Source organism: Molothrus ater, chromosome 1 (assembly GCF_012460135.2).
Source record: "Molothrus ater isolate BHLD 08-10-18 breed brown headed cowbird chromosome 1, BPBGC_Mater_1.1, whole genome shotgun sequence".
NCBI classification, from domain to species: Eukaryota; Metazoa; Chordata; class Aves; order Passeriformes; family Icteridae; genus Molothrus; species Molothrus ater.
Genome location: NC_050478.2, coordinates 14,733,261 through 14,757,467, shown reverse-complemented (window position 1 = coordinate 14,757,467; position 24,207 = coordinate 14,733,261). Strand labels below are relative to the sequence as shown.

General features: G+C 40.4%; 1 protein-coding gene across 2 annotated transcripts in view; it reads right to left on the bottom strand.

Annotated features, from left to right (window-relative positions):
• The window catches only part of NRP1 (neuropilin 1), a 112,930-nt gene that overhangs the window by 20,010 nt on the left and 68,713 nt on the right, over positions 1 to 24,207 (bottom strand). The window contains exons 7-11 of one of the 2 annotated variants that reach the window (XM_036405351.2): positions 13,784 to 13,939; positions 10,949 to 11,093; positions 9,178 to 9,509; positions 4,549 to 4,693; positions 1,513 to 1,617 (exon numbers count right to left, since the gene is read on the bottom strand). In XM_036405351.2, the coding sequence (XP_036261244.1) occupies positions 1,513 to 1,617; positions 4,549 to 4,693; positions 9,178 to 9,509; positions 10,949 to 11,093; positions 13,784 to 13,939 (883 nt within the window). The remainder of the gene's footprint in view (positions 1 to 1,512; positions 1,618 to 4,548; positions 4,694 to 9,177; positions 9,510 to 10,948; positions 11,094 to 13,783; positions 13,940 to 24,207) is intronic. The other variant, XM_036405358.2, reaches the window with a different exon arrangement.

Here is a 24,207-nt window from a genome sequence, read left to right as displayed (position 1 = left end):
CACAACCAGCAGAAACTGCCAGAAGGTTTTTTTTCTGCTCAATAAACGTTCCCTAAGGGACATGTGGGATGGAGTCCTGAGCTCCTTGAAGTGCAGAGACTATGAACATGGAAGGTGCTTGCATAGATCTGTCTGCTTTCCCTGACAGAGCCTCCTCTATGTGCAATATGTCTCTACCTATTGGGCTTTGCAAGACAATGTAGAGCTCTGCAGGAAGCTCTAGTGTTCCCTGACCTGCCTCTTTCTTTTCTGAATAATAAATAAATAAATTACATTATTTAGTAACATTGAAAGCTTTCTGAGCTACCTTAACACAATACAGACTATTTTATCAGACTCCCTTCATGGCTGTTTTCAAAAAGAATAAGGTTAATCTGAGACACTGATTTGAAAAGCAGTGACAGTGACCATGCACTGTCTTTTCCACTCAAGAATTGTTTTTCAATATATGATTTGCAGTGTGCAATTACAGGAGATATTGGCAAGCTCAGAAAGGGTTTGATATTGAAATTTCACTTTCATTTGTATCTGCTGCCTGATGTTCTACTTGGCTCATTCCAAAAAGCCAATCTCTTACCTAAGCTCACCCAATGACCTCTTGGACAGCTATTGCCAGATTTTAATGCTATTTTATGTCATGGATATAAGAAGCAATAAACATTTATTAGATAAGCACATCAGGGAGCAGTGATGAAATAACTTGTGTCACTGCATCTAAAAACAACCTCAATTACTGCAGATGTATAGATCTAATCAAACAGACACAGAGATTTGTGGAACAAGTGACCTCCAAGAAGAGATCAAAAGCATAGAGGTGCAGTGTCAGCTGCCTTAGAAGAACTAATGATTCTGTGCAGAAGTGTGAGGATATGAAACCTAGCAAGCTTCCTCTATTTCAGATGCAGTTTATGTTACATCTCCCCCTCCTACTTTTCTGCTGGTGATAGCAGCTTGGAGAACATCAGCCCCTCTGTGGCTGTAATGCTGTGTCAGCAGGGAAGCTCATGGAAATATTTCTGGCAGTGTGAGTATGTGGCAGTGCACTCTGATGAAACAAATCTGTTTTGTTTCTGTCTAGGAAAGATTTGGGAATGAGATTTGAGTCCTATACTAAGTTTTAGGTAGGAAACTTATGTGTAAACCAAGCAATATTCCAAGTTCTTCAATCTCAGATAATAAATCTCAAGAGTATTGTCCAGCTTTTCTTCTTCGTAAGAGAAAGTTTGATTAGAAGATTTGATTAGACTATTTGATTAGACACAATTACCACTCAAAAAATTGCCCTCTCTTCCATCTAGTCACTATTATTTTCTTCAAAAATTACATAGCTGAGAAAACAATCAAAAGTATTGTCATATATAAAAGGCAGATGCCCATGTTTTGACAGCACTAACAATACAAACTGCATACTAATGTCCATTAATATTGAGTGGTTAAATCAGCACAAACATTAAGCTGGTGATGGATATGAGCTACAATGAAGCTGCAATGGAATGAGGATGGTTTCTGCACCTGTCAGTTGGTAGTCATCACCTGTGCCACTGTGACAGTTTGCCTGGTCATCATCACACTCATCCACGGGCTTGCCTTCGGAAACGGTAGGGACAGCGGTTGGAGCTGAAACAAAATCCATTGTTCAGTTAAAACACGAACTGGAGAACCATCCTGCAGCTGGGAGTAACATCCTGATGAGCACCATGTGTTGTGTCTGAGGATTGAAGCAACTCTACTTTGCAGGTTGCTTAGTAACATCCTGATGAGCACCATGTGTTGTGTCTGAGGATTGAAGCAACTCTACTTTGCAGGTTGCTTAGTACTTCTTTGGAGTGGGGAGTATCTGCTCTGCCTCCTGCTCTGAAGGGCTGAGCAGAGCTGGGCAGCAAAGCCCCAGACTATCTATTCACTGGGTGTTTGTTGTTCCTATCAAGGAATACTGAAAGCCTGGCAAAGCAGAACAAGAGTCCTGGAGGGCTGTGTGTGGGGTAGAGACCCCATAATTTTATTGCTCTGCAAAGTCCCAGGGAGTGGGCCTGTGCAGAGGAGCAGGGGGGTGCATACTCAAGGTGGTATTTCCCTAGCACCCAATGCTTTGCTGAAGAAACCTCTCTGCAGAGCACACATAAGGGAGGAAATGTCTGAGCACGGTTCTGGTAACAGCAGCAGGAAGCCAGTGTGATGTGGAATGATTTTGTGCTCAATGAGGACACATGGAAGGTGTTTCTTTTGTTTTCTGTTGAAGCTATAAATAAATAAGACATCAGTGATGTCAGTCATCCCTCCTGGCCACCTGCTTGCTTCTTACTGGTGCTGACTTTCCGGTAGCTGCTGCCTAACCAGTAAATGTCTGAACTTTGTTATTACAGTTAAATGCTTCAGGTTCGTGTAAGATGCCAGAAAACACATAGCCCAGAATCTGCAAAGCACACCACATCTGGAAAACCAGAACACAGAGACTTGGTGCTACGTTTGTGTTTCATGCCACACATATAGTTCCCTGTCTTCAGTTAAGCATTCCTGGAATGTGATCCAGGCTTTTGTCTCTTCTCACTTACTGTTATTTTCATCAGCAATCTTTTTCACTCATTATAGGCTATGCAATAATGTATGTCTTTTGCAGATTCTTCTTTTCCCTTCTACTGCCCTCAGCATCCGTTGGCCACAGAAGATCACATACACTGACTTCTTGGCTTGAAAATGTCAGGAGAGGTTGTAGTTTTTCAAGTAGCTGTATTATGGGATAAAACATGCCTCTTTAGGACCCTGACCTATGCTTTACAGGTTCAATCTATCCCTAGTTAGAGAAACAGTTCTGTACCTATTATGAATTATGCAGAACATTTGTTACCCACATTGCTATAAAAATCCCCTCTGGGGGATCCCTCTAGCTTTCTACATCCAGTTAAGTTTCTTATCTTGATCTTTGTGTCCCTGTATAGCCTCAAGCTTGCCTGCATCTCTGCCATCATTTCATGTATGCCCCCCTGGGATGCTTCAAGCACACAAACCTTGCCCTTGCTCATTACTGCTGGAGAGCTGATTTCTACTCCCCTCTGTGCCAACTTCCATGCTTCTTTTCTCATCTCAACTCTTTTCTTGCTCAGTAAATCTCAAGTGACTTCATTCAACTCCCTCTTAAGGTGCAATTATACAACATTAAGAATTATTGTCCTTCTCCCACAGGCAAATGGGAACTGACCTCGCCTGTCCATGGGTGACCTACAGGTGAGCGTACATCAAAAGTATACCATAGCAGAAAGAAAAAATGTGAAAAGATGTGTCCCAGTGGAAAAACAAAAATGTCCTTGCTGTTACAGTTTGCCTAAAAGCAAAGGGTCCTCCATCTCACTGAGCAATATATTCTTGTGAGGTGGTCCAAGACTCACTCCTGGATGGCTGCGTGGCTACAGGAGCCCTGTGGCTGAAGGGCCTTGCCCAGAGGTTGTGAGTTTACATAAGGCAGGTGCTGGGTTTTCTTTTTTCTGAGCAAGTAGCACAATAGTTTGCAGGAACTAAGTATTCCCACAGGAAATGAGGACTTCCTGCGGGAACTAAGAAGTATTTCCAGCCTCCCCACTTTCCGGGCCAAGTAAAATCATACTAACTCAATCACTAAACTAAAAAAAACAACACAGAACTCATCAGTTCTCACAGCAAATGCCTCCCACACTTCCCTCTTGGGGGAGAAATGGTGAGAAAGAAATGGAGGTAAAGCAGTTGTTTCCATTCATCTTGGGTTCAGCTGCTTCTATAAGAGGTGTCATATGAAACCCCAAATAATATGGTTTGTTTTCTGTATTTTTAAGCTGTGTGGTTTATAAGCCTCACCACTGTGTCATCATCCACCAGATAAAATTGCTAAATTCACATAGTGTTATCTGTAGTTATCTATGAAGTTAAATAATTATGTTTATATAACAAAAATCAAAGCGGACTTCATGTCAAAGTCCAAGGACAAATGTCTAAACTTTGCTTTTCCTGCTCTTTCATCTTCTACATATTCTTGCAAAATTAAAGCTTAGTAAAGCACAAAGAGGCCCCCTTTAGCCCCCAAAACTAACAGCACAGACACTGTCCAGTCAAGTGATCTTTGCCTACCATTGTCTGTGGTGTGACTTTCAGGTCCTTTGAAGGATAGAGGGATGTAATTACTATATTTAGTGCAAAGCTCCCTCTGCATTCTCAGAAAACATCTCCTCCAGGGTTGTATCATGGTAACATAAAATTTAAGTTCCTGTCTTTATTCTCTCCTAATAGCTCTATGATTCTCAAAAGTATAATCATAAGGATGCTTAAGGGGATGGAAAACCATGTGGAGAATATCACTGTGATTCAACAAAGGAACGGGAAAAAGAATAATAATTGTGCCTTGGGTGCATTTAAATGTTGCAGAGAGGAGCTGAATAGGCCAAGAACCAGCACTAATGGCAGTCATGGAAGTGAGAGTCCGATGTGCTGCCTGTGCAGACACAGCAGTCTTCAGCAGCAGACCAAGTAGAGAATGTATTTATGAAAACAATAAAGTGCATTCATTTCTAGCAGAGCAATTACCTTCAAGTTCACAGCCCAGCAGCTCCATTCGCAGCCCCAGTCCCCCGTGCGTGGCTCTCTCAGGGTAGACACGTATGAATCGTGTCGATACAGGTTCAAAAGTCCGCAGCTCAGGCGTGTCGTAGTTGGTGTTGCCTTCAAAAGTCTGCAAAGCATGACAAATGCTACTTGTTAAAAAAGAAAGAAAAGTCCATTTTCCACACTCATCTTTTTTCCTTCATTCTGCAGCCTTTGAATTAGGTGAGCCGTAGGCCATATTCTAACAGCTTAGTAAGTGTCAGGCATTCCTATCCTAAATGAGAATGGAAAATACATTGTTAAAGCTTCTCGGAAAAGTAATGCATTTCATTTTTCATAAACTCAGTAGCAACTAATCCATCAGGGTCATAACAAGAGCTGAGTGTTTAATGAGACATGTTTTTAAATGACGCTCTGATCTGAGGTTTAACTGGGTGACATTTCCAACACTTCTCAGGGAAAAAAATGGCTGAGGTGAAGATCCTGTCACCTTTTAAGTGGTTACAATAATAATCCAACTATTCAAGAGAAAATTTCAATCTGATTTCCCCCAGTGACAGAGCTTCACAAGTTGTAGCTATTTCAAAAGGCATAAATTAAACTTCAGGAGCAGTGGCTGCAAGAGTTCTTCCAGTGAGCTGGCTATTGAAGAAGAATTAGAAGAAAGAGAAAAAAGCTGCTTCCTGAAAAACTGCAATATAATCCAACAGGGAAGGCAGGTCAGCAAATGTACGTTTCAGACAAAAAATCTCATCTCTGAATCGCACTTTGGGCTCTTCAGACATAATACAACTCTCAATGGCATTTCTTTGATACCTTCAGTTTCTCCTTTTCACTAATCTTTTGCAAATAGAACACATTATAATTTGGACTTACAGCAACGCCTCAAGTGCCTCCATGTAGATGAGCAGTCCTTAGAAGGAATCAACTGAACAAAGAAATGGTCCTTGGCATGAAAGCTTTATAGCCCAAGATAGGCAAAAAGCAAAAAATGCCTATTTCATAGCAAAAAATGCCTTCAGAATATAATGTACAAAAGCCTTTAAAGCACAAAATATGGAAATGCATATAACAATGAAGTAAAAGTATTTCCACGTTGTCCATGAATTAGTGAAATGGCAAAACTCTAAAAAACATCTCTGTACTGCAGTTCAAATTTAAGATTAGAAATGCTACCATAAGATACTTCTAAGATATTGCTGTGAAACCGGAATCATTCTTCAGGAAGAAGCCATCAGCTGCCCTTCATTTTGGATGAGAACAAAACCCAACCTGCAATGAACTCCTTCTATTCATCTGTAGCAGAGAAAACAGAGGCCATGGGAAGAGCTGGCTGAATTCCTAAGGCAGAAAGCCAGCGCAGGTAATCCCGATTGCCTCTTGTATTTTCAGTGCAGTTCTAAAAGCCTTCCTTGTTTTTACTGTACACCTCTGCATTATGATCACAATCCTTCCAGCCACTGTTTACAGAGTGCCAGTTGCAAAAGCCAATGGTGATGGGAGACTGTGAAGAACTAAACCAAAAAAAATAATTTTAACATCAATGCCGCTTCTCCTCCTTCCTAGGGAAATTGCACCTCCAAGGTGGCTTCAAGGGGCACTGGCTGACCCAGTGTACTGTCAGTGCTTGGAAGACAGTTGTCACAAATTCATGTGTAGAGGGCCTGTCAGATCTAATTGACATGGAATTACATATTATTATATTTGAATAACAATATAGTGCAAATGATCAGAAAAGCTACCTACTATATGAAAAAGAATGAATGCCATTTTATGTGTAAAAAGTAGACAGACACATGTATCTGAGGAATCCTTGCTCCCTTTTTTAATAGTAGTCTTAATAGCAACATATAATAATGAAAACTGATTTATAAAAGACATCACTATGGAGTACTGACACATAGACATTAGGATTCAATAGGCATCTAGAATTACATTGAATCACTGTCCTTTGTAGAGCAGAGCTGCCTGTGATTCAATTTTGACTGTTCATTTAAAACACATACTGATACTCTTTGTGGGAGAGGAGAGAGGAGTGTACAGCAAAACTTCACTTGTGAGTGTCCTTTATATAAGCTATGTCACAAATTGCTGCACTCCACAACAAAGATAAGGTATAATAAATAGTAGTTAAACAAAAGAGGAACAAAAATGGTGAGCAGAAAAAAAATCTGCCTAACTTATTTTAAAATCAAAATAAACATTGCAGAAAAATTTTAAAAGGATGTTCCAAATGGCAGGGTGTTCTGAAGTTTCTTGTACCAGAAATTATGAGAGGAATTTTAAAAACAACAGCAAAAAACTCCCACAAAACAACTCATCCTACCCCCATAAAAAGTGGAAGGAGGAAAAGAAGCATGAAAGAGAAAAATTACTTTATGGAGTAAGCATGAGTAAGCAAGCCCATGGACAAGAAATACAAATTGGATCTTGAAATGGAGTTCTGCATGGTTATTTGATGATTTGTGATTTTCACTCCTTTGAGTGCTTGAGCTAAAGCACTCAAAGGGGGAAACATTTTGCACACTCAAAAACAGCTGAAATTGGGTCAGCCAAAGAGGAAGGAGTTATGGCAGTCTTTGTGGAAGCAGCTGCAGGCATGAATGACAAGATCATGTTAAGAAACAAGGTGATGTTTCACCCTTTGGACACATTCTGTGGTTATGTTTAGCCTGTCACTGCTCTTTCTTCTCTGAAATGCAGTTGTTTGTTTATTGAAAGTCACAACTTTAACCAAGTGAAACGATGTGTTTCATTTCATATAACAGGGCTGTTTCTAATCCATGTTCCTGCTGTGACTCATTATAGCATCCTGTCCCATCCAGCTCTACTTACAGTTAAAAACACTACATTCCAGTATTAACATTTTAAATTCCTCAGGCTCCAAAATCATGGGATTTATCCTATTCTCTTTAAAGAAGACTTTTGCTTTGGAATAAAGTTTATTAAATATAATGAATTTTTAGGAAGGATTATAATTATGCCACAAGAGATTTGAAGTCCAGCCCTCTCTGTTCCATTAATCTTGAAAGTTAATTTCTGGTGGTGATGAAAACTGAGGATGGGCTCAGTGCATTAGTTAGCACACTAGTTTTCTTGTCAAACTGCTAACTTCTGACAATGATGGCAAGTGCCTGTATTAGAAAACAGAAAGCCATGCAGCAGACGGCGCGCTGCTTCGAAAGCATATGGCATTATTTTTTTCCCTCGTTGAGCCACAGTGTAGAAGTACATGTCAAAACAACATCTATTTTAGAAAGAAAATGGTAAGATCCCATTGTTGATTTACACTCCCTTCACACTTTATGATGAAGTCAAAACTCATGGTAACAAGAGAAAGGAGATGACTGCAAAGGCTGAATCCATTTAGTTTTAATCCCCCAAACAAATGATGAAAAGTGAGAAAATGCAGACATATTCAGTGAGATTAAAACAGGAGAGAATGAAGTCCAATATTTACCAAATGTGCTTGGAAAAGCTACATCCATGGGCCCACTCAGCTTTTCCTTTAAGGAAACACAGGTTCCTCCAATGGATGAGTCTATACAGCAAAACAGCTTTTACATCTAATTTTCAAACTACCACAGATGAGATATGGAGCAATTCCCAGGATCCCATCTGCCAAGCACCACAACAATTTGCCTTTTGAGGGCACGTTTTGGTATATGATTCCTTGGTCATCTCAGTACTACAGCACCAATTTGTGAGCAGGGCTGCATGCCTACTCATTTCCTCAAGGAACTGGGTAGGAAGACTAAGAAAGAGTTGCGCCTTTTGAGGCAAAGCTGCACTTTGTGAGCAGAGATAGCAAAATGGGATGGAAGACTTCAATGGGACTTGGTGTAAATAAGCTAAATCCCCAGTGTAATTTAGGTCCTGAAATGCATACATCCAAAACCAAATCAAAACAGATACATTCCCAGAAACTCTTCTGGGCCACAATTATTTTCTTTTCCGTGGAATCTAACCCAGCAATTCATTTGGCCCTCCTTTGGAAATGGATTCCCAAGCATCCTCCAAGACGCTTCCCTTTTGAGCGTAAAATAGTACTTCTCACTTGAGATAACATGACCAAAATTTCATCACTTTCTTTTGGAGGGACTTGGATCAGATCATTACAGAGAACCTGTGAAACTCTCAAAGCAATCTACAGGCAGTCGAGAAACACAGTTGAGGTACCCCATTGAGCTGAGTAACACCATTCTCATTCTATAGCTCTAACAGAAAGAAGCAAACAAAAGTAATTCAAATAATTTTGTCTCAAATAAGTTTGTTCACTCTCAGTTTTAGAGTTCAGCTTTTAAGAGTAGACTTTAAAATCCCTTTGCATGGGATTTTGCAGTAAATGGTGAGCCAGAGAGGCACCCATGTTGCCAGGAGTCAAGCCTGAACTAAGTGCTGAATCAGCAAAACTTGCTGCCAGAGAGGTAAATGTCCTAAGGCCAGCTCTTGCCCTCAGGCATGGGACAGCTCCCACAGCATTCCTTCAGGGCTGCTGCCCTTGGAGTTCTCCTACTTGGCTTCACCCCAGCTGTGTGCTCTTCCTGAGGTCAGACAGAGATGTGTAGAAATGTAATGCAAACTTTTCTTCAGTGCAGTTTTTGTCCTTACCTTTATCTTTTTCTTGCTGGAATCCATGATCATTTTCCAATCCGATCCATTGTTGCTGTAGCCAATTTTGAATTTTTTCATGAACACTTTGTTTTCTCGGTGCTTGCCTCCTTGGACAATGATGCCCCTCACTATCTTTTCCTCACCGAGGTCGATCTGAAGCCATTCATTTGCATATGGATGGGTGGTTGGGGGCAGCGCCCAGCCTGAACGGCTCGTTATCAGGCGAGCATTTTCTGGGATCCAGTTTCGATCCACTTGGGTAGATGCAGTGATCTGAGAGTCAGGAATAAGGCCAGACACCATACCCAGCATCCCAGAACAAGGATAATCTACAGAGAAAAAAAAAATCCAAATAAATTAAATAGTTGTTCTGAACAAGTGCCAAAACAGAAACAGGACATGTCAGTCAATTCAACTATCATAGCTAATTACTTATTTATTTCTTATATTCAAAGTAATCTATTGTATTTGTATATAATTTTCATTTGTTCAAACTTGCACATCCTAGTTTTAGCAGGAAGTACCAAAATACCACAAGTATTTTTGGCTTGGTGGGAACCAAAAGGATCAGAAAATCCTATTCTGTTCTTGTTTTCTATTCTTCTTGCTAAAAGAGTGGAGGGCCATCTGAATTTGTGAATATTTCCTCAGAGAAAACTTCCAAAACCAGCCAAAACCTGGTTGCAGATTACCTAATTTTGGTGACATTGAAAATGGAAATCTTCATAACATTAAAATATAATTTACTGTTGCACTTGAGATTTTCCTAATGCATTTTTTTGTCTCTCAGACTTTTTCAGGTGACACAGAAGCTAAATAGTTGCTTCTTTTATTAATCTAGATAAAAATAAATTAGAAGTACCTGCTCACAAGAAATTAAGAATTCTAATATAGAATGAAACAGTAGATCTGATTACCTACATCTAATCTGAAAAGATTTTATAGAATGGCTTGGAATTCTCTAACAAAGTAATCAGTAATCTTATTTTCCTTCTGTATGGAACCAGTTCTAAGAAACATTTTCAAGACTAAAGAAATACTTTAAAAGAAAAAAAATCCCTAAATATTAAAAATTAGTGCCATTGAACTGTATTAAGTGCTAAAAATGTGCTAGAAAAATTAGCTTTCTAAAGTCTAATAAATCATTATAATTTTCTTTCAACTCTAAGTTGTATTTCTACTTTACGGATAAAGGCACTTCCACTGTGTAGAAATTATAGAAAACCTAAAACTGTAAAAAAGATATTTCTAAAAATTTTTGACAGGTAACTGTGTGATATAAAGGAATTACTTTGCCATACTGATCATGACTGGGAACTTGACTACAGCCACCAGTTATTTGCACAGGCTGCAGATCTAAGTGCTTGTACCTTGCAATCCTTTTAAACCTAGTCATGTGTAATGTGTGTTTGTTCCTTGAGAAACCTACTCAGAACCACCTATGAATAGCAGACATAAGAGAGAGGGACTGGAGGGTTAGAAGGGAAAAAATGACATGGGAATTTGCAAAATATCTGTGTATCTCTGGAATTTTGCATGAAGTAGTAAAGTGATTGCAATAAAAGTAATTAAAACTAAAATAGAGCATCATAAAAACATTCAGATAACACTGGATGTTTGGTTTGTGGTGTTTTATTATCTTATTTTTAAACATTTCTACATTCAGATCGTGGTGGAAATCATGTTCATTCATTTTACTCATAAAAATAAATCCCACAGTATAGGCACAATAAATTCCCCATATTTCATAATCTTTCCCAAGACCTACCTGTTATCTTGCAGCCATACACTTCAAATCTCAGTGAAACTCCATTTTCCCAAGACACAGGTCTAATTCTCACAAACCGTGTTAAAACTGGTTTGGCAAAAGCTCTGTAAACAACATCAGTGGGATTGCTATTCCCTTGAAACACCTTTGTGTGGAAAGAAAAAGTATTTATTTGTTAGGCTTTCTCTTAACTGGTGCTTACAGTTCTGTGTTTTACAGACAGTTTTGATATGAGGTCTAACCAGGGTTGGTTATGGGGGCAGAGACAAAAGACTTGCATGGGAAACTATTTCATTAATCTACTAACACAACTTTTGCAGACAGGTTTACTTTCCTTAGGGAGGAAAACGAAGATGTAAGGTGTTCAGTGATACTAAAAAAGTTGTTCCTAATGCCCAGATCTACATGCAGGAATGACAAACCCAGGTCTTCGTCACCCAACGACTCCTGTGTCCTGGAAGAATCCCCCAATGCCCCACTAGAGCCAGTTCTATTTCTTGTACACTCATCAAATAATGCAGAAAGTTTAAGAATCTGAGGCTCAAATTAAAGATTTGGATTTTAATTAGACCATATAAAAATCCTATATGGTTATGATAAAAATATATATTATTTTGCTGACCTTGGGCTTAAGATTTTTAAGGTGTATTGTGCAAACTTTGTTAACACCCTGTTTTCAAATCCTTTTCAACAAAGTCTCAGAATTTCTTTCTCCTTGCATATTGAGATTGAAGTCTATTTAAAATCTGTATAGCAGGCTCCAAGATTTTCCCTGCATCCCCCGAGGCTGGCAGTCAAATTAGATGAACAATGAGACTTCCACCAGAAGCACATGACTGTGCTGTGCTTTCATGTTGAGGATCCTGCAGACACACTCTTTCCTAGCCCAGCCAAAACCTTGCAATGTTCCAGTCCAAAGAAGGTGATTCAGCTTCCTGCTTCTTCCTCACGTAGAGGGGACCAGTTTCCTGTTGTTTTCCATGGATGCAGACCCCTCTCCTTTTATGGGAGATCCTCCCATTTCTTACACACACTGTCCTACTTTCCTGTTTGTTCCTTACAGTAGCTGCATTAATTTGGAACGGAGGCCAACAGCACACAGCTGTCAACTCATAAGGCTCAGTTACAGATCAAGTAATTTAATATCAGAGTTTCATATCTAGTAAGAGATTTTTAATGGAACTGCATTTCCTTCCTGTAACTTTTTTTTTTTTTTCTGTGAGGACCTGCTGTAGTTTTCTCAAAGTTTGCATCTGACAGAGAAAAGGAGTCTTTTCTCAAAAGTACACAGATTCTTATATGTAGTTAGTGCAACACTGGTGTATGGCTGCCTTGAGACCTGCAGCTGCAAACTTTTCATTTGAATTAAAATATCTGGGAGGGAGACTGGTGCCTATGTTTTTCTTGTCTTGATCAACAGCAAAATACTGCCATTTTAGAAAACGGATTTTTTTAATGAACCCTTTGTACAAGTGACACAGGTTTAGGAAATGTTCTCACTAATTAAAGACGGCATGTGCAAGAGAAACTCATGTAAAGTACACTTTTGGGGAGTTTACAAATTGAAGCTGGTAATGAAAATCAGGCATGGCCTGATTTTGAAAGAAGCATTTGTTCAGATTACAGAATCCAGAGTGAGGAAACTCTGTGTCTCATACCAGTCACTGCACCGGCCCCTCTTGTGACTTTGGGCAAGTCAATTATTGTATCTTTATATACATCACTGTACAGTGGCCACATAGTATCATCTGACTTTCAGAACTTCCAGTAAAATCAGGATAATACCTGTCAGAGAGAAGCTTTCAGTATTCATTTTTTATTGTTTTCCAAAGGATTTCAAAAAAAGCAAGCCATATTTGTTAAACACTGCTACCACGTTGATTAGATAAATGTAGTGGACTTGGCATAGCCCTTGCAGATGAGTCAGGGACAAACCAGTAACCAAATATTTAGAGCTAGATAGGGTTACACTGATAGACATTGATATTGTACAGCTCTTCTGTGTCTTTACAGAGGGGTCACAAAAAAGCTGTTTTGAAGGGAGGTACCACAAAACGATTCCAATTGCATCAGCCCCTGGCAGCCTCTGGGGATGCTGCTCTCAGGCACATCCTGAGAGAGGTGGGGAGGGAGGCACAGCCTCACTGGGGCTATTCATGTGTGAGCTGGAGCACAACTGACTTCTCAGTAATGAGCTTTATGCTCATGGTAGCGGATAATGACAATTTTTCTTATGAGTGTCTAAAGCTGTTTCATTGGGGGGTCACAGAGAGCAAATCTGCTGATAAATGGAAAGGTGATAAAAATCTATAAGGATGGAAAGATGTGCCTAATCATCTGTCTGCATGACCCCCATCACTGAGATACTTGGAAGTCTAACAAACCACTAATCATCTGCTAGCAGTGCTGCATGGCCATGCACAGGGAGCTGAGGCACTGACTTATTGCATATCCAGAGCTTCACTGCACATAACAGACAGACACATTTTTTGAAAAGTTCTGCATAATGTTTTTCTCAAGGTCACATAGAAAATCTCTGAGAAACAGGGAAATAGCAGAACAGTCCAGGAAAAAGACACAAAATGACTCAAATTATAGTGAGTTCAATACATAGGGCATCACCTTACACCATTTTCAGCTGCTCTTGGCTTTGCATAAACAATTTCTGTGTCCCATTACTACTGAGACACAAGCTGGCTTTTGGATTTGGGAAATAGTGTGGATCAACCTGACTAAACCTTATTCCTCCTTTTTAAACAGATAGTAACAACTAAACAGTTCAACAGACTATTTCTCAGCTGAAGAGAGACAAAAAAAGAAAAAAAAAATACTTACAACAGGCTTGTTTCCCTCCTTCAGTGTAATCCAGTCCTCTCCATTGGAGCTGACATCCACACGATATGTTTTCAGATAATATTCTTTCTTTGTTTCTTTTGAGATGGCTCCTTGGGTCCCAATTCCAGAAACAAAGCGGAGAAGGCCCAGGTCTACCTGTGGTAGAGAATAATTTGAAATGTGAGGACAACTAGTTCAGAGCATAACAACATTGTAGCAGTGGCTCACCCTGCCTTACAAAAATAACGAGGATTTTATATAAAGCAAACTGCCAAATATTGTGGACATTAACATAGGCATAATCTCCTCTTTTGTAAACGGTGTCATCACAGAATTCAGGAAAATTAGCCAGGAATGTTCTTCACACACCAGAGAATTCTCTTTCCTCTGTGAGGGAGAAACCAGAGACACCATCAGTGCAAGTGGGAACCACCAGACTGCAGAGGATCTACTAGAGAAATTCCTCAAGGACCAGTCTGCTGAACAACCTTACTTAATACTTTCATTAAGCACTTGCATAGATGCTAATGAAATTCCCTAAGGACACTCAGCTGCAAGGTGTTGCCAACACTGTGGCAGTAGAAATGGGGTAGAATTTACTAGGATAATGTCAAAGTTGCACTTATCGAATGATAACAAGAATTCTGCTAAAACCCAGAAGATCATTACTTGCAAATAGAAGAGAAGAAAAGAATCCTGGTGTATATTAGTTGGTCACAAGATAATTACAAATCACTGTGTGATTTTGTTGAGAAAAAGGCAAATTAGTTGCTAGTACTGCATGATGTATTTGGGGAAAACAGAAAGAAGCTTTAGCACAAGTGTAGTAATTCTGTTCCAACTGTCAAATGCCATGAAGTTCTATCAATAGAAAACAATGTCATTTTGAACTCGCTGGAGAAATGCACATGAATGTGCATTAGAGGTCATCTCTCTTCTTCACTCTTCTCTCTCCTCCTCTCAAGGAGCTACATTGTCCACTACAAATGGACAAGTGATTTAGGTTAACCTTGCTCTCCCCCATTATTTATTTTTCATCCAGGTCTTTTCCTTATCTAGTTCATCAATCGGCATCCAAGAAGTATCAGCATATTTGGGAGCATGATGTGGGGTGCAGGAATACAGCTACTCAAGTAGCTGGCTACTCAATTCTGCTGGCAACAGAACTCATCCCAGTGCACAAGTCCAACTGCCAAATAGCTGAAACTGGGAAAAAAAGTTATGTTGGTGACCACAATTTTGATACCTCTGCCATTTCCTTACAGCCTTTTTTAGCCATAACAACATACCAATAAAACTCTTCACTCTCTTTGTCTGTAGTGAGAACCTTTAGCAGGTAATTTAATTTCAGTATAAAATGACTATTCACAAAATATTAATCAGTGTAATTTTTCCCCCTAACTTCAGTTGTCCAGAGTTTAGTAGGATAATAGGTTGAATGAACCCTTCTCAAGTGAATGGCCCCATGAATGTCCCAGTCTTTCTCATTATTTCCAAAGTACGTAGGATGCAGAATATATGCGTCCTGTGTCCCACAGGCATCCTTTTTCCTGGATGTATGTCATATATCCAAAGGCACTGGAGCAGTTAAATCAACATGCTGTGCATTCTCTCTCAAAAGGCTGAAGGAAGTGCTATTGAGGACAAAGTGTCACTCTCTCAGTGCCCATGTCATATGCAAGACATTTTGGAGTTGTCCAGCGCAAGAATAGCAGCCTTGTGTGTGACAGATAGAACTGGCTTTCAGGGCAAAGCCCCTGCCCCAGTTTGTTAGGCTCATAAAGTCTATATGTAACATTTTAGCCCTTGTCTTTAGGGGTGAATTACTGCAACATTTTGTTTCTGCGTGATAAAAAAATTTCAGTCTTAAAAAAAAAAATAAAATCCCAGCACCACCTCACAAAAACAATCAAGTGATTTAAAGTAACTGGAGAGTCTCAGATGTTAGATTGTTGCAATCTGAAAGTTAATGGGGGAATCTGGGCATCATTGCTCTGAGCAATCTCAGCTTAACTTCAAATGCTCTCCAAGCTGTACTCTACTGATTGTAAAGTGTGCTGCACTGAGTTATGTCCAATACCACATTCACTTCCAGGCTGAAGTGCACTTGAAAATCTGGAAGTCTGAGGGAGCACAGAGCTAAGTTATTTAAATGATCTGCCTCTCTTACAATTTGAAACAGCTCTTCAGTTTTGAAATGATTAGGGTCCCAAGCCTGTACCATTCCAACTGATTTGAAATTATTCTAGTAGAGGCTTTTAAATATACAGTAAGTACTTCATTGTGAATAAAGTCAAGCAATGGCCTTTTGCAAGAGTTCTAGGTATTTGAAATCAAGTTAAAATTTAACATTGGTGGCTTAGGAATATTTGATATTTGATGCCTGACTTATCAATTGCTACCAGTCACTGATCATTCAGGCCTCAGGCTTGTCCTGTCAGAAAACTTCAGGCCCCCAAATTTTGCCTGGTCACAAATTCAGGGATTTAATACACCTTCTTAACTCCAGGGCACTGAATATCATACAGCATCCATCTTACTGCCCAGGATTAAGTCCCAAACACACAATGGATATGGACATGTACTTTCATGCCTAGAACCTGGCAGAACTCTCTCAGTGGGAGAGAGGGAGATTCTGAGAGGACTTCTGATTTATTGCCTATAAGTAAGTAAGGAAAGGTAACCTCATTAGCACTCCTGGCTCCAGTAACTGAGGAAGACATTACTGGAGGAAGGAGGGCTCTCCTTCTTACAAGGCAGCACATCTCTTCACATGGATGTGCTTTCTCTCCAGGTCAGCAAATCTTTGTGTGCTCTTGAAAACTGGAACTATGTCAGCAGTAGTCCTCTCCTGGAGTGCCTGGAGTCTGACAGCTCGAGTGTTCAGCACAGCTTTAAACCCCTTGCAAAAACAAGCTGTGACCCCAGACCTGCTGCATGCCAGGGGCAGTTTGCTCACAAGCTGATAAAGGAAAGAAGAACAACATTTCTCCATTGGTGTTTCGTGAGAAAGAAGCAGTGCAAACAAGAAAGATGAGATTAAACAACAGAGAAGCAGAAGGGTCTCTTGGAATTTTTAGTACTAACTCTGTCAGTGAAAAAGTCCAGGAGAGAGGTAGGGCTTAAAGCATTTACTTCCCTTTGACAGTTCTTTGCCATGGCCTCCAGAGGGGAGCTGCCCCTCTCCAGGTGCATGCAAGCAGAATTGCAACACTGTGCACCCCGCTGTGGTGCCTAGGTATGTTTGCAAATTAAGCTTTAAATGTAACAATCTTCTCTAAGTAAGGTGATAGAAATGAATTATGTAGAAACTGCATGACACATTTTAATGGGCTGTTAAGCTCCCCCTCATTAATCACTTTGTGATGCATTTTGTTTTTGTTCCAATGATTTTTGAAAGCTTGCTTTCTATAAAATGCAAAAAGTTGCCCATAAAACAGATTCTAAAAGTCACTGGGACTGTTCAGAATTGAAGTGCAACCATATCAATTGCTAGTAACAACTGGAAGCTGAAGGTACCAAAGTGTAGCTGTGATAAGACACAGGTCTTCTGTATTTTTCCCAGAGGAATCAGTGCAGAGGGTAATCGCTGTGGAACAGCTGTGCCACCAGACAGGAAGTCTTTTTCATCTTGAAGCTTATGTCTAGAGAGTCCACCTCTCTGTATAAGTTTCAGTCAACACAGTATGTCCTCTCCAAAGAAGTCTCCAAGTGTTAATGTGACCAGAGGTAACCCATTTTTCTCAGATGCAGGCTACTCCAGATATGATTGTAATATAACTCTTTAATAACTAGCTTTTTGTTTTGGCATTCTTGTCCTTTTTGTTTCAAGAACTTGTGTTTCATGTTAGAGTGACTGTGAAGAGATATGGTGTTGAAATACAGTACTTTTGAAGATGAACATCAAATGCATTTCCCTGCAATTATTTGACATTTAACGTTCTGCACATATGATAAACAAACATCTGGTATTTATTTTAGAAAATGCAAGCGATTTTGTAAGTTATTGCAAGCCTTATGGCTGTGATCTGAGATAGGCAGCTGTCTCCAAACCTGAAATCTTCACATTTTGTTTCCATGACCAGACTTTCAGCTTTGACTAACAGCAGCATGTTTCAAGTTCTTTTTCTTTTTTTTCAAATTTTCACTTTCATTCAGTTTAAGAAGCATATCTCTCTTGGAAAATGATGCCTAAGGGCCTTATCCAAAAACACAGCCTTTGATAGTTGCCTGCACTGTAATGTGAACATCTTTATTTGAAAGTGCAAGTCTGGGAGCAGACTTTGCTATAGGAATGGGCCCCTACCTTACAAAAAATGAGGAGCATCTTGAGTGTGTATTTTTTTTCTTCCAGGAGAGAAATGTTCATGTTTTTTTTTCAAAAAAGCCTCACTTGTTCCTATTTCTAAAATCAATTTATTTCCTACAGAAGCATATTGCAAGGCACTAGCTGTTTCTACATATGAATTACTTCCTTTCTATTTATTCTACAATATCTCCTAGCATCAGGAGAAATATTCTTATTGCTGTAGCACTGTCTCCAAAAAATGCAGGTGGGTGACACATTTTTAAGACAAACATATGCAAGGGCTGGCATATGCATTTTACTTGAGACCAGTTAAGGAGAAGGAAAAAAATAGCATTTAGCTCTGCACAATGCATCACGTAGCAAATCTGAGCAAACTGCTGGATAAAGAATGACACACAACACACACACAGCTTGAAATTAATATTGCTTCTTCCTGTCATCATACATAACTGGGTTGTAGTATGGAAGACCTTATCTTCAGGATGAAAATCTGCCTTGTTAAATAAAATACAGTCATTGAGGGAGCTGTAGCAAGGGAGCAGTTTTGCCAGCTTTTAGCACTCCTACTGTAGGAGTTCAACAGCCTGAGAAAATAAAGTACTGAGTGCTGGAGTTTGATTAACAACAGGAAGCTTTTTGTTGTGGGCATCTCTTGTGGCTTGAAAAGCTGTACAATCCATCACTTGACACAACATACCAAAGCAAATATTTTTAGAGAACCGTGTCATTTCCCTAGATAGCATAGAGTGCTCTGAGTCAGATTAACTGCTGTGACGCTTCACTGTTCTGTCAAATATTTAATTAAGCAAGAGTTGATCTACTTTCTTAACACTGCTGTTGATTTGGCCAATCATGCTTTCTCATGAGGTATACACAACTATGACTTAATTCTTTAATTTCTTAGATTGTAATGCTAAGTAGGAATGGGACAGGCTCCAGTAGAAATTCTGAAAATAGTCTAATTAATTTGGTTGGAAAATTACTTCCAAAAGTCTTCATTCTCTTGACATGAGTAGTCATTACAAGAGCACAACTCCTTGATTAATGACAGGTTGTAAATATTCATCCTGGATTTAAGTGAAAATAGTTAATCTTATAAACTACCTCAAATCTTTGTGTAAAACTCTCAGTGATACTTGCAGCAGCTCCAGAAAGAAGGTGGGGAGAAAATATTGCTCTTATTAACATCTCTCCTTAAGAGACTGAAGTCTTTCTCATTGACCTTGACAGCAACATCCTGAAAGCCCCAAAAGGGAAAGCAGTGACTTGGCAAACAACAGTTGTGCCTAACAACTGTCCCCAGTCAGCATGTTTTACTGAACTGATGCTTATGTGACTTGGCAAAAGGGGGAAGCATGGAAGAAGAGATGAGAAAACATTCAAGCCAAAGACACAGGAATTCTTGGCAGCAAAAGGGAAATGAGCCTTTCTTTAGCAGTTGAAATATATATTTCTCATAATCTTCACCTTCTGCTCAAATCCCTTTCTGCAGAAGAAAAAACATAAGTGTAAAGATTCCCCCCACCTGAAAACAAAGAATAGAGTCAAAAGATGCTATCAAGTTGAGCTACTGATGCTGTGGTCACAGAATTGAGTACAGCAACTTTTCTCAGAAGAAGATCAGGCAGTTTCTATAGGAGAAAATTTAGGATAATGGTGAAAAAGTATGACTGATAAACATAAGAGAATCTCAGTCATCATTATGAAGCTGGTTCAAGAAGGAAAAGATGCAGAAAGCCTAAGAAAAATGAAATCCAGAAACATAAAGAAAAAAGAAAAGACAAGAAAAGAATAAAGCTTCTGTGTCTCTGACAGAGAAAAGATAATGCTTGTGTGGGCTGTGTTGCATCTGGATTCATGGCACATTCTCCCACTCTTATGTTAATTTTTTTTTTTGCATAAATCAGAAGCAACTAATTAAAAAAGAAATATTTAATTCTGACATGTTCTTTGAACTGGTGTTCCATCTGGTTTTGTTTGAATAGTAAAATCTGCTGTAGTCATAAAAATTGGCAAGCAGCACTCTGGTAAAGAGAAACAAAAGAGACTCAGTACAGCAGGTTAATACACTACCATTTTAACTGGAGCCATTTCCAGAATTCAGCAAACCAAATCGCTCCAGTATGGGAACCGTAAAGATCAAATGGGAAAGAGAAAAGCTGCGAGGGGGCCGGGAGCGGCGCTGCCGGCGGCAGGAGCGCGCTGTGACAGCGGGGTGTGACAGCGGGGTGTGACAGCGGGGTGTGACAGCGGGGTGCGACAGAGGGGTGTGACAGAGGGGTGCGACAGCGGGACAGGGGCACTGAGCTCGGTGTGACAGCGGGGCTGGGGTGCGGGCAGAGCCCGGTGTGACAGCGGGGTGTGACAGCGGGGCTGGGGGACAGGAGCCCGGTGTGACAGCGGGGCTGGGGCACAGAGCCCCGTGTGCCAGCGGGCTGGGGCACAGAGCCCGGTGTGCCAGCGGGGCTGGGGCACAGAGCCCCGTGTGCCAGCGGGCTGGGGCACAGAGCCCCGTGTGCCAGCGGGGCTGGGGCACAGAGCCCCGTGTGCCAGCGGGCTGGGGCACAGAGCCCCGTGTGCCAGCGGGGCTGGGGCACAGAGCCCCGTGTGCCAGCGGGGCTGGGGGACAGAGCCCCGTGTGCCAGCGGGCTGGGGCACAGAGCCCCGTGTGCCAGCGGGGCTGGGCACTCGCAGCCGGGCAGAGCCGGGCAGGAGCCGCTCCCGGCAGAGCCGGGCTCGCCGCGAGGGTGAGACGCACCCAGGGCACACGCAGGGACACGGAACCATCCCCCGGCACTCATTTGCAAGCTCCATCTCACACATTGATGTGGGGCTTTGATGAAGCGCCGTGGTTATTCAGAAGACTCAGAAAATACCTTTTTCCTAATTTATTTTTCTTACTGGAACACTATTTAAAACCTGAACGCCAAGATACAATAAACTCTGATAACAAAGGGTGGAAAATGTAATCGTATTGGGTTTTCTATAGACTCTGGGATCTAAGCAATCAGCATCTTGTGCCATTCAAATCCTCTCTGTAGCAATGGAGAGAAAGGCTGATTAACTCCCAGTGCTTTAGAAAAAGATTGTTTTACATCTTGCAGGAACATATCTTGCTGTGAAATATTACTTCTTTAAAATGAAAACCTTTGCTTCAGCACTACATTAACTTGCAAATGGATAACCTAAGACATGTACAATGACTTGGTCAAAAAAAAGGAGGAATGTGAATGGCCCCTTTCTCCAGCTAAGATACTTAGGAACTCTTGCTGAGCAATAAATGAGTCAGGAACGTAATACTTTTAATTAACGTTTTCTGAATACTTATTTGTAATTTACATTTAATTTTAAACCTGAGCTTAATCCTCTGATCTGGAATGAAGACAACTATTTAGTGCAGTTTGAATGTGACCTTCCCTGGTTTGTGTTAGAAACTATAGAAAAGGGAAACTCTATAGCAATACTTGCAGAACCACTCTTTTCTGAGAGAAGGACATAATTGTAGGACTTTCTTTCCCCTAAGTGTACTGAGCAACTAATACACAAATGGGAAACAAGTAATCCAAAGCTTCTCATTCAGCCTTCTTCACATGCGAATAACCAGACTTTGGGCGGAAAAAATTGAATTTTGCCTATTAAGTTCTTTTGGTTTTTTGTGCCAGCTGCTGTCAGGAGGTACAGGCAGAAGGGCTTGATGTATAATTGTGCTATTTTTAGTACAATACTACATGTGTAAACACACAGTAATAACTTCTCCTTCCTGTTTCACAGCATACCTGTGCTAATGGTAGGAAGCTGCTAAGCAAGAGATGATGTGCTGGGCAAAATTAAATCTCTCCTATCTCAGACAGCACACCTTGATGGCATAGATAGATCTGACTGTGCAATCACTGTGTTCACTGTCAGTTCCACTGAAATAACTGGAATTTACTACACTCAGATATTTTTGAGAGTTCAGGCTTCGTGTTTTCTATAAAAAATCACAGCAAAATGAGGAAAAAGTGCCAGTGTCTGTGATATAATACTTTTTAAGTCTAATTTCACTGGAATAGGTGTACAACCTGTGTCACATGGAAATACATGTATTTTCTTTTGATCAGCTTTCTCATCTTGGAAAATCGGCACAGTCTCTTTAAATCAGTCATTCATCCACAGGAGTCTGGATTCATTTATTCTCTGTTAAATGGAACTGTCAGTTTTGTTGCATCAAAATTCGATTTTCTATTTCATACACATTGTATATGATGATTTTAATTTACTGCTGGGTCACCAAGCAAGTCACTGCTTTTTTACAATATGAGTTTCTGCTACCTTCTAGAAAAATGTCAGGTAGCTACAGTTAGACAGTGTGGTGTGGGTGCTGTAAATGTTTGGTGAAAAATGAGAGACAGACTGCACATGCAAAGATTATTTCACTTTTCTGGTATGTTCCTCACAGCTCTGAGGAAATGAACACATGTAGATTAAATACTTCTGAGGCTGTGACTTGGAGAACTCACTGCTGAGAGTGGAGCTCTTGTCCTGTGCCAGAGGAGGAAGTGGGACAGCAGAAGGGATGCACAGGTCACTGACTACCAAGACAACTTCCCCCAAGTGCTAAAGCAAACCTGGGAGACTGGCTACCCCCAGCTCTGTCCTTCCCTCAGCAAAGCATGCCCAAAATTTAGGCAGGAAGATTTTATTTACAGGGTTTCTTTGGCCAGATAATAGTGCCTGGTTTTTGTATCCCTACTCTACCTATCTAAAAGTTACTCTATCTGCAGTTATGTAAAGAGAAAAACTATTGATTTTTAAGAGCTGTGGCTTTTAAAAATAAACACAGGATGTATTTTCTTAGTTAAGCAGATCATGAAAGGGGGGAACCCTCCTATGGACGGCTAATTTTTGAGGCCTGGTAAGAACATTTAAAAATTATTCTGTGCTATGTTAACCTTTCAGTCCGTCACCTGAAGTTAATGGCATTTGCACTGGAGAAGAACCTGCTCCTGTTATGGCTGAAAGACACTTTAGTGCAATAATCTGTAACTTAAATACAACCAGTTAAAATATATCCTGGTCTGATATGTGATGGGACACATGGATCCTTTCATCATCTTCAGGAGGATCAACACCAGAAATGAGTTTAGCCTGAAGTGTTCAACACAGAACGCTGCAATGAAGAGAAAGACCAGACTCCACAGGTACAGCTGGTTGCTGAAGTTATGTGTAATCAGTACTTCCCTGATGAGAAGCCAGTTGTGCCTGAAAACTGAATCTCAGCTCAATGTTTGGTAAACTGTATTTTCTCTGCTAGCAGCTTTTGTTTACCAGTCAGCTTTGGAGGTTATTCTGATGCCTTTCAAAAGACTCTTTTTGAAACCTTAAATGAAAACATTAGAGACAAAGACAAAATGAAATTAAGTGTTTCCTTTTTGAAAGATACTTTTTTTTTCTTTTTTTTCTGCAGGGGCAAGAAGACAAATTGCTTTCTGAAGGGCAGGTATTTACCACTTGGAAGAAATCTCATTTATCCTTTCACTTTACCTATTTTGTTACTGCTGTGAAAATGTCACCTAATGGGCAGAACAGAATTGAACTGGGACAGAAAAGCAGGATGACACAAGGGCAGGAGAGGTAAATAATAGCTCAGCAACAGAAAATCTGGAGCCTGGATGCTGGGATGGGGAAGGGCCCATAGGACTCATCAACTCTACAGCTTCATACTACTGTGCAGGTGTGGAAAGAGTGAATAAAAATGCATAATCTTCTCTGCAAAGCACTCAGCAGCACACTCTCATCTCCAGCCCAGGGTCGGCCCCACGAGAGCAGAGACCTTTAGCTCAGTAATAACTCTGCTTATTAGAACACACCTCAGCTGTGTGCTCCTAGCCAAGGCTCTGTTTCCAGCCACTGCCCTTAGTCACTTAACTTCTAGCCCTGAGCTTTACCTCACCCTAGTCTGACACCTGCCTAGTCTCGTAGATTAATTTATTTCTGCTAGACTCAGAAAAATCTCCCTCTGAGATGCCTTCCTTCACATCTGCACAAGGTCCTGGCTGGGGTTTTGCTTAAGATGTGCTGTTTGGTACCGAGTGGGCAAAGCTGCCTCAGCCCCCACAGGGTCTGCAAACCATCT